At 34.0% G+C, this 13682-nt stretch overlaps 1 protein-coding gene across 3 annotated transcripts in view; it reads right to left on the reverse strand.

Annotated features, from left to right (window-relative positions):
• The window catches only part of LOC106707867 (putative uncharacterized protein DDB_G0282133), a 48792-nt gene that overhangs the window by 3864 nt on the left and 31246 nt on the right, over window positions 1-13682 (reverse strand). For all 3 annotated transcript variants that reach the window (XM_045685933.1, XM_014499311.2, XM_014499312.2), the window contains 4 exons: window positions 9999-10370; window positions 1031-1155; window positions 437-862; window positions 61-262 (listed from right to left, as the gene is read on the reverse strand). In XM_045685933.1, the coding sequence (XP_045541889.1) occupies window positions 61-262; window positions 437-862; window positions 1031-1155; window positions 9999-10348 (1103 nt within the window). In that variant the 5' untranslated portion in view covers window positions 10349-10370. The remainder of the gene's footprint in view (window positions 1-60; window positions 263-436; window positions 863-1030; window positions 1156-9998; window positions 10371-13682) is intronic.

Here is a 13682-nt window from a genome sequence, read left to right on the forward strand (position 1 = left end):
AAAAAGTTAATGCTTGTTACTGTTTCTAATTAAATAAAAATTAATTAAAATATTGTTTACCTTATTTTAACGATCTCAAGAGCGAAGTCATTTTCATTATACTCTGATTTATTTATATTTGAATTCTTGTTGAATAGTACTTGTTTAAGAGCATGACCAAATGCGTTTACGAAATCTCTGTAACCATCGCTTTCGGGATCTTCAAGTGCAGCGGTAAAATCATCATTATCGATTTTTAGTTCTCCTTCTAGAGTTCGAGGTACTGTAACAAGAAAGCAGAAAAGATTTAGTTTTATAATTTAAGTATTTACAAAAATGGATTCCCTAGTCAACATAGAATAATATAAAAAAATATTCTGCTTGTATCACGTGCAATTTACATCCACGTTCCAATAAATTACTGAATTAAATATATTAAACAGGTTATTCGCCTCACCGTAGATTGATTTGTCGCCCGTTTCTTCAGATGCTGAGGAAGGATTTATGGAATCATCGTTTTGCATTTGTGGCCCTTGATCTATGGAGGGCGGCGTCGTTCGATACTGAGTCCGTAGTATTTCTTGGTTCTCACGGCTCATATCTTCTGGACTGTTGTCTTGGTCCTGATTGTTTCCATGTTCAGTGGTCTGGTCATTTTCACCATATTGTTCGCTTTCACTGTTCTGTTCATTGTTGCTGTGGTCATGTCCGTGGACATGAGAATGATTCTCATCTTGTCCTTGATCAGTTTCGTGGTCTCTATCGTGTTCGTGACTCTGTTCGTTGCTCATTGCATTGGAGATGCCGCCGAGCGCGCGCGCTGAGCTGATAGATGCATTATAAGGTTCGAGAGGCGTGGGAGAGTTCGTAAAGAGTATTCCAGCTGAAAATAAAATTGATATCGTTTTCAAAATCTTTGTCTAGCGATGAAACAATAATAAGACACATTGACTCTAATCGCCATGGTTTTACTGAAGATTTATATAATAACGAAGTAATTATATTTTTTTCATAAACTTTCAATTAAACTATAATATAAATAAATACTCACTCGCTGCTAGCACTATTAGGGCTACGATGGTTGCGACAACTAGCCCCAGTAGCGTCCAGCACAGCGGTCGTTTGCAGCCGCCTTTCTCTCCTCTCTTGTCCGCTGTCACGTACAGTTTTTCGCCTCTGAAATAAAAATGATGTATTGTTTGAATTTTTCAACTTAAACGTTCAAATTACATAAACAATGAATTATAATATTAAGGTAAGTGAATCTGCTGATATTGCTTGGCGTATTAAACTATTCATGTTCAACTATTTGGGACATATCCGAAGCTCTGACCTTTTAGACGAATGAATGGTTGTGTCTTACTCACACTGTAACACACTGATGTTGCCTGCAATAGCTAGAAGGCTCTAGTGTCTTAAATATAACCTCGTCATGAAATTGTCACCAGTTTCTGTATACCCATACAATCTGATAACTGAGATATCTGGTTTTATTTAATAATCTAGGGTAAATGCATCGTGGATATTTGAAGAAATTCTTAATGTTAAAGTTCTAAAAGTTACCACTGCTGATGTTACATAACATTATTCGAGTGAGTGGCTTCGTTTCAAATAATAACACTACTGTTATCCGAAAACGGTAATACGTACGTTTCTACATCAGGTTTTGGAGCGTTCGTGAGAAGAATTTGATTTTCTGCGGGAACTAGATTCATTGTTGGTCGCGTCCCGAACATTTACTAATTGTATTCACCGCGATTTTTAAATATTCAAATAAAAATTGTTCGCGCACACATATACTTTTTAAAATATTAAATCTGTATCACGTGCGTTCGATTCAATTAAAACATTAATTCTACAAAATATGCAATCAAATCTATAATTTCTTTCCACGTTGTACAAAATGTACAAAGTTATAGAATTCCTAACAATTGAACGCATCGTATAATTTGTATCTTTATGTCAAGCGAAGAAAGTCGACATTTCGGTTACAGCAATATTTTAACATAACTTTGTTTCAATAGTCTGGCCACTGTTCTGTATGTCTCGTATAACGTACACCTAAGCAAATATTAATTCGCAGTTTTCGAATTATTCGAAGGTCGATGCACATCTCAACATGTTTACATTTAAGTTTTTAATAACTTCAAAATTGGGTTAATGATTTCATGTAATAATATAATATTAATCCTATACTTTGTTACATTGACTTCGTATGTCTGATGATAAAGGGCGTTAAATCATTGGTTTATTGAATGAAAATACAATAGTACTTGAATAAGCGAAGTCCAAGGGACTGCGATATTTTTCTCTCTTAAAGAGGTTTATTTCTAACCAGAGTTTCTCGCTTGTGGAGGCCATCCGGCGGGACCAGACAATGACTCTCGCTTTGTCCAGTTCTCGCTTCGAATGTATTAAAAAATATCCATTCGTCCTTATTGATCTTCAAATGTCCCAACTGAATGCTTCGTCGAATGAAATTGTTTTCAATAACATGCATGAAATAATTTTGAACGGTTTTACAATATTTTTTCCATTACAAATTTCTTGTATTGTCATGATAAAACTCTGTTTGAATGAGAAAAGAATAGAATTTGTAACACGATGTAGCTAATTTAGGATATGAATTGAATAATACACATCTAGGTATGTACCATTCGTATTACAAGTAGACAGGTAAACGTATTTATACTTTTATAGGCTTACTAGCTCTCGTCCACGACTCCGTCCGCGCGGAAATAAAAAAACAAAATAAGTAGCCTATGTGTTCTTCCACACTATGATCTACACCTATTCCAAATTTCATCGAGATCCGTTGAGCCGTTCTGGAGAAACCTTTAAACAAGCATCCATGCATGCATCCAAACATTCGCATTTAAAAAATTAGTAAGATAAGATAAGAAGTATCTATTTAATACTATTTTTAAATATATACCTATCATTGTTAAGAACAATTCATTTTTCTTAAAATAAAATATTAATATTTGCATTAAAGACACGTAAGTACATCCAATTTATTCTTAACAAAGCTGCATGAAATAAAGTAACATTAAAGGATATAAAATAGTCTCGTAAGTTAGAGTAAGATGGTTATTGTTATAATGTACTAAGTCATAGTGTGGTGTGGGTCATTGTCCTGCGCTGTGTGCATTTGCCCGCGCCTCCCCGCCACATAGCCTGCTCGCTCGACTTTGTTATGGTCTTGTGGTCCCAGGACTTGCGACGTGACTCCCTCATTTACTACGCTACGCCGGTGGTATATTGCCACTAGAACGTTAACTATGTTAAAAGAATGAAGACAAATCCGCTTTACTAAAATATTTTACTTAAGTTCGATTTACAGATGACACAGTGTGAAGGGGATGTAAAATTATCCATCGTACCGTATTTATATTTCATACGAAATTACGAACTCATTTACAAATAACAAAATCGATTATCATTTAAGTTGTTGCAGTTTATTAATTTCTGTCCTGTTCAGTCAAGCTGTAAATTTTCGATTGTTTGTTCACACGAAAATGTTAATTATTGTAATCAGGATATTTTCAAATCCTCGTTTGATGTTCGTGATATATCAGTTTCCTTTTATTATTATTAGTGTGTTAGAGGAAAGCGATTATTTAATTTGGCGCGGCATCCTTCCTATAGCTTTAATAACTTCGTCTTAATGTTATGCGTTTAACGGATAGGAACGTATCCTGCACGAAATGTGGTTATTATTTTTTTTAATTGTAAGACGACGTGTGGGATATACACCTGATAGCACTGCTACGGTCTGCTGGTAACAATGCGGAGGTGCAATACACACTGCACGATTTTAAGGTACGGAAACATTTAGAATCACCTTGAGTTCTATTACTATTCGAGTAAACTCAGTAATTTGAAAGCGGAACCTGAATACATTGTTCGTGAACCAAAGCCACCGATACAAATATATTTTACGACTTTTTACTACATGTCCATTGTATTTTACTTCGAGGAGATTTTTACGCTTTTTTACTAATTAAGAAGGCAAACCCACAAGAGTTGAGATGTTAAATACTCTTTTGTATCCTTAACAACTAATGGGTGTGTACCTATACCTAAATTTCCAATTTGATAGCTGGTCTAATCATTTGCTAATTCTGAATCTGTATAAGTTTTTACTGTTTTTTATTTTTACTGTACTAATCATATAACAACTATTGGTATGAGATTTTTTCCCATGTGGAGGAATTTTATCACATTTCTTTTTTGCTTTGTAAATGCTTGCAACTTATTTGACTGAATAGTAGTTATTTTCAATGTATTGTTCGCCACAATAGTAGTATAGGTACAAGTGTGTCCATTCAAACATAAACTATGTTGTGCAACAGAATTGTCACAAACGCGACCATCCAAAATATCACGCATCATTTCAAAACAAGTTTTGTTGTATACATGATTTTGTCGTATACTTTATGTAATACAAATTATTTACACCCAGCGTCATATAATGTAATAATCGGTTTTTATCAAAGTAAGATATAATTTCATTTTGAGCATCCATATACTATGTACATGTGACTCTTACATATAATACATATAAGTCAAAACTGTATGCACTTAAATAAATATATAATATACTAGCTGTCGCCCGCGACTCCGTCCGCGCGCAATAAAAAAAAAAAATTAGCTATTAATAAAAATTAATAATTTGAGATTTAAACCATCCTATCTCTCAAGTTGGATCGAACTGCACATGGTGTGCGAATTTTATTATAATCGGTTAAGTGGTTTAGGAGTCCATTGAAGACAAACATTGTGACACGAGATTTATATATATATTAAGATAATTGTAGATGTTTCGGTATTAATATCTTATTATGCACTGTGTTTATCTATCAGTGTGTAATTATTGCGTATGTAAAGGATGTTGTTATCAAAAAATTACAGTGGCCTTTAGTTGAATTTACGGTCACGTTTTCCTCTTATTGTCAAAAATTATATACGGTATAATTTCCTACGTAAACATAGATATAGTGATGATGGGCGGAACAGAAAAATGTTGTAAACATAATTTTGTGAAAAATAGCATAAAATAAGGGAACGTTGGCTAATATTTTAAACCAAATAATTTCAATAGATTTGTGTTTTAAACAAAACGCATGTCAGTAAAAATTGGGTGATCAATCTTAAGACAATAGTTTGTTTAAAACTCTACTAATGATTAAAACATATTGAATATGTAATGTATTTCATAAACTTAAGAAGATTTATTCATCAAATATTTATCTATGACTGTATATATTGTAATTTGAAGTTCACAAAAGGTTAATTTAGTATTGATTAGATTATAAAGGCTTATCGATTATTATTTGTAAGTTTAAAGGTCAGTGATGTAATAATAAAAAATCATTTAAAGGGAACATACTGACGATAAAATAAAAATACTTTCTATTATGTGTTGAATTACGTCTTGGTCGGAAGTAATTAACGTGACAGTGGTAGGAAACTGTTACCGTTTGGCTAACTTTTATGTCTTCATTAAATCGTTACATCGGACGAATCTGTATTTTTATCGTATGTGTAAACAAAATGGTAATTAGTATGATAGACATGTTTGCGACTTCGTGTGGGGCATGTACGGTATTGTGTTTGTGTTACAACATGCGTTGAATGCATTATTAGCTAAAAACTGTTATTGTTTCTTAAAAATTAATTGGCCTTTTTGCTCTAAATGTGCGGGAATCGATAAAGGCCAGTAGAATTTAAAATAAGAAACGTAAATATTAAAAAAAAAATTAAGAAAAAGTCGTAAGGGATACCAAACTTTTTGCTCAAGCCGTATCATTTTAATTGTAACATCAGTTGTGTACGTAACACTCATCAGCTACACGTTGTAATAGGACATTTGTATATATTGGAATTTAACAATACGTGTTGTAGTTTTTGTGTTATTCAATTGGTATTTGTTATTATATCGAGAGACTGACGATGTGCGTTACTGTGAGCAATTAGCAATGCGTCAGGAACGCAAACGCATGTTTGTTTGACGCTTAGTACGTAGCCACATTTTGGTTCCAATATTCGATGCTCAGTATCAAAAGATTTATATTCATTTCTGTGTCTTCTTCTGTTCACAAAAGTGGACACTAACACAACAAAAGTGGTCACTAAACCTAAAACTGAAGACCAAAAACAAAATCACTTTTTAGACTTAAGAAGAGTTTGAATACAACTGAAATTAAAGTGTAAACTTAAAAATGAACAATTTTCTTGTTTTACGGTATAAATTTTTTTACAAGACAACAAGAGTTTTGAACGTTGTCAACGTTCTTTGACAGTCATTCGTGTATTGTGGTGCAACGTATTGTTTAGAATTTCTTTCAGATAGACGTGTCGAGCTCTTGGCATTGTCTTGTAAAATATGCAAGCGGCTTTCTAGAAAGACAATTTTAATTGTTTACTTCATTATGTTTGGTATGTGCTAACGCTGGGTACTTTTTGAAATGATTTTGGAAGCATTCTGTTGAATTTCGTTCAACCAAAAAGTAACTGTTAACCCAGCATCTAACTTGACATCATTTACACTTCAAAGAGTAAACTTTGTAGAAATATTTAAAAACATATAAATCCAAGCATTGAACACAAAACATGTACGTATTTTTTACTGTGGCGCGAAAATTATAACTTTTTTTATTGTTATTATGAAAAGTAAATTTATCGCCAGCCAGTATCAGTCGTCTAGACTTCTACTAACATTTATGAATATTTCTTTTATCTGAGATCAAACGTGCAGTGCTCTGTCTATGGCTAGTGCAACGACCGTGACTTACGATGCATTGCATAATGACCGATGAAGTCGTGAGGTCCGCACTTCCTTTACTTCCGGTTAATCGCACATGCGTGGGACTGTCGGCATGCTTTGAATTTATGTAAGCTATGATTTACGTATTTTATTGAAGTATACGCATGATAATTTTTCAAGGCGATATCTCCATTTTATATGAGAAACTTTTGCCTTATACATTATTTAAAAGATACGAAAAATTAGGTTCGAAATTGCATGGTTACCTTCTTTAATTGTACACTTCATGCGTATCTATTAAATGAATCATGAATCATAAAATTATTGTGTTAAGTACTTTTTAAACGTGTGAGCTTTCCTCAGGAACAAGCACCGTCGGGCTCGTGGTAAGAATTTACATAAGACGTTTGTGTCACTTAATAAATGCAGCTGACAGCTGTATTTACAGAGGTGTGGTCTCGAGACTACATCAAAAAGTAAAATAGTTACTAATTGTGGCAGACTGATGTAGTAGTTATGTACATTTTGTTTAACTTGAGTTATTTCTATGATATTTTTAACATATTTTTGTTTCTCACACACTACGGTGTATTAAAAAATGGTTTGTAATTAAAACAGAAAGTACTCAAAAATAATTGCATGCCGTTGTTATTGTATTGGATATAAAATATCGGTTCTTACAGAACGTTTATCAGATCTGTTATCTATTCGTCCATAGTTAAATTACGTCTACCGTTAGTGGTCGCAAAAAAATGTTTATCACATAAATAGAACAGCCGTTACATGTTACCATTTAAGGCCGGAGACTATTGCGACAGCTATTAGGCGCAGGCTGCATTCCTTTCAAATCGCCTTTTACTTAACACACGACATAATTAGTTGGTACAGTTTTAAATATACAGAGATAGCGGCCTGTCCTTAGCCGACCGCGTGACGTCATAACACGGTGAAACAAGTACCAGACCACCTTCGGCGTAAGTCGTATTTAACAAGATAATCCAATGAATTGTTATGTAGTTTGCTAGGATTGTTGTGAGCATTATGAATGATACGAGGAAAGTTGTTGACGCGATCCATGTCGAAGGCATCGGAAATTAATTTTAATGATATATAATATAACATACAATTACAAAATAACAATATTGATTCTATTTAAACATTTTAAATTTTAGTCGCTACTATAAAAATAATTATAAGCAAAAATATAATATATAAAATTTCATTTTTAGCAAGCCCAATCTTACTATTAATATTATAGATGCGAATGTTTGGTTGGATGGTTGGATGGATTTTTGTTGGAAATTATCTTCAGAACGACTGCATGGATCCCGCTGAATTTGACATTGAATAAGCACATAGTCTGGAAGAACACAGGCTACTAATTAAGTTTTTTTTGCTCGTACGGAGCTCGGGCGATAGCTAGTAATGTTAACATATTATGTAAGCGAAAGCTCTTAAGATGATTTTCTATATTATCGCATGGCGTATTAGGGGTATATAATTTTTTTATGTATAATATATTAAAGTCTTATGTAAAATAGGTATACGTGTTTGGCATTTATACAGTTCAGATAATTGAACATGTGGTCAATCAAAATGTTTTTAAACAACGAATCAAATCGGAAACTTTGACTTTACATAGCCTTATCATTTATAGCATTAATCTATACGCCATATATTGAATGTTGATCGTTATAGAATTTAAATTCATGTCAGCTGACGGCTGTTTGGACTCCGTCAGTAGCGTTTGCGCCTTTTAGGCATCCCAAGGCCAGCTTGTTTGAAATACTGCCAACGGTCTTAAAGCTTACCAAATACTTTGGATAGTTCAATTACATTATGTTAATAATATTATAAATGTGAATGTTTAGATGGATGGATGGATGAAAGTTTGTTTGAAGGTATCTCCAAAACGTCCAAAATTTACTAGAGTCGCGGGCGACAGCTAGTAAATTATATTCCTACATTGTACTTTAATCTCTTCAATTCTAATGAAAATGTACATAAAACACTATAAGTTTGTAGTAAATGTTATATATTAGATAAAAAATACCAATCGAATTCAGAACCTCCTTCTTTTTGAAATGGGTTAAAATACGGCTATAAATCTGATAAAAACGCCTTTGTGGAAGCTGCTCATGTTTTAGTAACGTGTGTAATTTGTACAGCTTTTAATATCGTGTACGAAACTAAGGAGTAAGCTGTTGTTGTAAAATGTTTTAATTTAAGATCACGTATCATGGACTTGATTGAGAGTCATTTTATGTTGCTATAATAATGTTACTTGAAAACTTATGTACTCGTAAGTTCAAAGATCTTTGTGGTCAGACTTTGTCCTTGAACTTGGTAATTCACTGCTCAGTACTCATTAGTGTTTTTTATACAGCACTTATCAGCACCATGTGTTTAGTATTGGCAAATAATTACTCATTTTCGCATCCGTGTGTCTAAAAAATAATGTTGTTTTTTTGATTCTTCTATAGATGCCAAATTTGCGAATGTCATTCAAAACCAGTTATCAGTTTTGGATTTTTATTTAACGTGAATTGACTATATTATTCGTCTTCAAATCGAATAAATTTGCCGCCAGAATCGATACCTGCGAAGTAATTATGTTTGCTGGTAAAATTATTAATCTAAGATCAGGGTATGTTTTAGTATATAATGATCTCGAGTGCACGTGAATTTGAAATAATACGACCGATATTCAGATTTGAGTTTCTAAATTTCGATATAAAAAAAAGATCAGATATTTTCTATAACATGAGTAGTAAATAATTTGGTGGTAAAATGTTAAATGAATATGCCTCTAGTAATCACATCGAAAAATTTAGAACAACAACAGACTGGTATAGTGACTTTATTAAAAACAAGCTGTCGCCAGCGACAACTTCCGGGCAGAATTAAAAAAAAACGTAATAAGTAGACTATGTGTTCTTCCAGACTATGTTCTACATCTGTGCCAAATGTCATCAAGATCTGTTCAGTTGTTCCGGCGATACCTTCAAACAAACATCCATCCAACTTAACATTCACATTAGTAAGATTATGTGTCACGGATATTTAAAATACTTGCTTCTGTGTAAGACTGCCTTCTGTCACTGCTGATCATTAATGACGAATTAACATAAAGATTGCTTCATTCTTTCGTAATCACCGAAAATAAACCCGAAACTTCCTCTGACTAATCCACGCTACCTGTACTTACTTTGTTTAGATAACATAAATGAGGGTATTAAAAACCACAAACCTCATATATTTCCTGTGCTCATTGACCGGCACGAAGTACTCGTCGTACGGGTTGCTCGTGTTCATATCGACCTCGACGTCTTTCCTTTGTTTCGTCGTCCCGTTCTTGGGCGTTAAATTGATAAGCTCCAAATTCACCGCTTCGAGAGTTTTGGTATCTCCGTTGACCTCTTTGGTGTGTCCGTTCTGGTTGGGTCCGGTGGAGTCGAAGTCATTATGATTGGGGTCGTAGTCGTCGTGCTCGTAGGCTCTGTTGTCGAAGGCGGCGGGTGGTGAGGGCGGCGAGGGGGGTCTGTGCTGCGGCCGCGCCGGCTCCCGTGGGGACGCCGATCTACTGTGGCTTCTATCCATTACTTTTGGAGCGGACTGACATCTGTAAAGATACAAGACATTTGAAATATTTATTTTATTCATGTACTAAAGTATTATTTATTCCTACAATATTAGGAAAAGTGAAATTGCTTATTTATTATAATTGATCGATTGACTCGGATGTAAGGTAATGTGTTTCGATTTTTCGTCTTTTTTATTAACTTCCCATTAAATTCTAGTAACAATTTTATATGAGAATTTTATTTTTTGAAAAAATTAGCTACATAAATTAAGGTGATTGTTCACTTCCCATGTATTTTCAGTTCTTAGATGTGATCACTGAAGTGTGACCTCGTCTTTTTTAATGCTACAAGTTAAAATTAGCAAAGCAAAACTTTTATCTATTTTTAGTTCTTATTTTTTGTTGACAACAAAAAATGTTTTAAGAGCGAAAAATAGCTTGAAGTTAACGTTTTCTAGATACGAGGGGAGGTCCAAAAGTTCGCGGAATGAAAGGGTTGTCAATGAAATATAACAATAAATTTATTTTTCCTTTTCAATATAATCACCCTTAAGTCTAATACATTTATTCGATCTATGAATTAATTTTTCTAAACCATCGAAAAAATATTTTTTGTCTTTGGCCTCAAAATGGGCCGAAATTGCCTCCTTCACTTCATTATCGTCGGAAAATTTCCTTCCCCTTAGCTCTTTTTTTAAATTTGGAAATAAATAAAAATCGCTAGGAGCCAGGTCTGGACTGTAGGGTGGGTGAACAAGTGGTTCGAACCCATGTGTGTGCAGAGCAGCCATGGCAACTCGGCTCTTGTGAACCGGCGCGTTGTCTTGCAAAAGCAACACACCCTTGGCCAATTTTCCTCGACGTTTTTCTTTAATTGACTCCTTTAACTTTTCTAATATGAGTGCGTAGTATTCTCCGGTTATAGTGGTACCTTTTTCTTTATAATCAATGAGTAATATTCCCTTACAATCCCAAAAAACAGTGGCCATCAACTTTCCCGCCGATTCTGACACCTTGAATTTTTTGGGAGGTGGTGTACCCTTTTTGTGCCATTGCATGGACTCCTGTTTGGACTCAGGTTCAAAGTGATGAACCCATGTTTCATCTCCAGTAACAATCCGCTCCAAAATCTGCACGGGCTCGTCTCCACACAACTCCAAAAAGTGCTTAGACGCGTCGACGCGCTGCTGTTTTTGAAGCGGCGTGAGCATTCTCGGCACCCATCTTGCACTGACTTTTGTCATGCCCAGGTGGTCGTGCAGGATACGCAAAATAGTTGTATCTGATACTCCAACAAATGCAGATAATTGTTTCTTCTTCAAACGTGTGTCTTCGAGTACAAGTTTTTCGACTTTTTCGACGATGTCTGATGTGGTGGCGTCAGCTGGCCGCCCAGAGCGAGAGTCGTCTTCAATTGAATCTCGACCATGTTTAAAAAGACCATGCCACTTATAAACCATTGTTTTACCAGGGCACTGATCTCCATAAACGGCTTCCATTTCATTTAAAATGGTTTGAACGTTTTTTCCTTGCTTGGTAAGGAATTTTATCACAGCGCGATGTTCAATTTTCTCCATAGTTGCAGTTTGCTTCCGGATTGACTTGTTCAGCAGGCGAGTACTCGTAAACGAATGGCACTATAGGGTTGAAATGTTATATATATACTAATTATGAGTGCCCAATTAGTATGACACTAAGCGAGCTACCCTATCCCCACTCCATCCCCTCCATTCCGCGAACTTTTGGACCTCCCCTCGTATATAATAGACTAAGATGGAATCAAAGTAAAGTAATAGTAACTTATTTGAGCAAAAACATAAAATAAAACCTAGCCTAGCTTAGCCTAGGAATACCGAGGTATAATGTTCAGTTAATCAGGACTAGATCATCAACTAATGGATTTATTTCTTTAAAGTTCCATGACTTCACTTACTTGATTAAAAGTTATCTAACATACTTTTAATTACATAAGCCTTAAAAACTTATAACAGCTTTAAGTGTAGCCTTACCTTTATAAAGTAAGAAGCTGTATTTCGTTATTGCGCGGAATTAAAAAAAACTTAATTAGTAGCCTATGTGTTTATCCAGACTATGTTCTACATCCAATGTAAATGTCATCGAGATCCGTTGAGCTGTTATGGAGATACTTTCTAAAAAACATCCCTATATCTAAATTTTCACATTTTTGATATAGGTAAGTAAAATTAGAATAATAAGATGATGGAAACCAATACAGCTACTGTTTATTGTTTGGCGCAAGAGCGAGAGTACAAATATTAGACACTTTATATTGAATAACCAGCTGTCGCTCGCGACTCCGTTCGTATGGAATAAAAAAAAGTATTAAGTCTAAAACTTTATAAGTAGCCTTTGTGTTCTTCCAGGCTATGTTCATGTTGTTTTGATGATACCTTCAAACAAACATCCATCTAAACATTCGCATTTATAATATTAGTAAGATAATAAGAGCATATAATTATGTATATTTCAGCAACGTCACTTGCCGTCCTTAGCCGCCAAAGAAGCTGTCGCGGCGAGGCGAGCTACCTTTTACTATACTTACATTGAATACATTATTTTAACTTAATCATCGTTGGTTTCTGACACCAAAATCCCTATATTAAACATATCGTCACCCCTCTTATTACCTTTGACAAAATAAAGATAAAAATATATTTTATAGTTTATTTATGCAGTTGGTCTCGGAAACAAACGATATTTATTTTTCTACCGATTCTTGTTACAATTGAAAGATAAAAAGAAACTATTTCATTTAAGTTCTTTTTTAACATCGGTCTTTTTTGTTGTGGCTTTGAATTCTGTTACAAAATAGTTCATTATTTTATTTTTATGACATTGGTGACAGATTCAAATATTAGTAAGTGATAAGTATATTTGATACATTTATTGGCCAAAATTATTTTGATTAATCCATAATTACTGATCATAATGATTATTTAATAAATATTTATAAATCTAGGACAATTTTTTATGAGATGTACCATTTTACCATTTTGAATATTGTAATAATATATAGGTCTTGTGGTAGACGACAAGAAAAATTAAGGGTTTTTTTTGACGGATTCATTCACGCGATAGACGATGTAAATTTAATTTTATATTGGATTCAAATCGATGATAATTAAACGTCGTCAGAATTTACTAAAGTGCGATGAACGTCACAGTCTAATAACGCGACATACAGACTGAATGCAAATATTATGTGTTTATATGTTTTTATTTAGGAATTAGCTGTCGCCCGCGACTCTGTCCACGTGACATAAAAAAACTTTATAAGTAGCCTATGTGTTCTTCCAGACTATGTTCTACATCTGAGTCAAATTTTATCAA

The sequence above is a fragment of the Papilio machaon genome, chromosome 3, assembly GCF_912999745.1.
Source record: "Papilio machaon chromosome 3, ilPapMach1.1, whole genome shotgun sequence".
NCBI lineage: Eukaryota > Metazoa > Arthropoda > Insecta > Lepidoptera > Papilionidae > Papilio > Papilio machaon.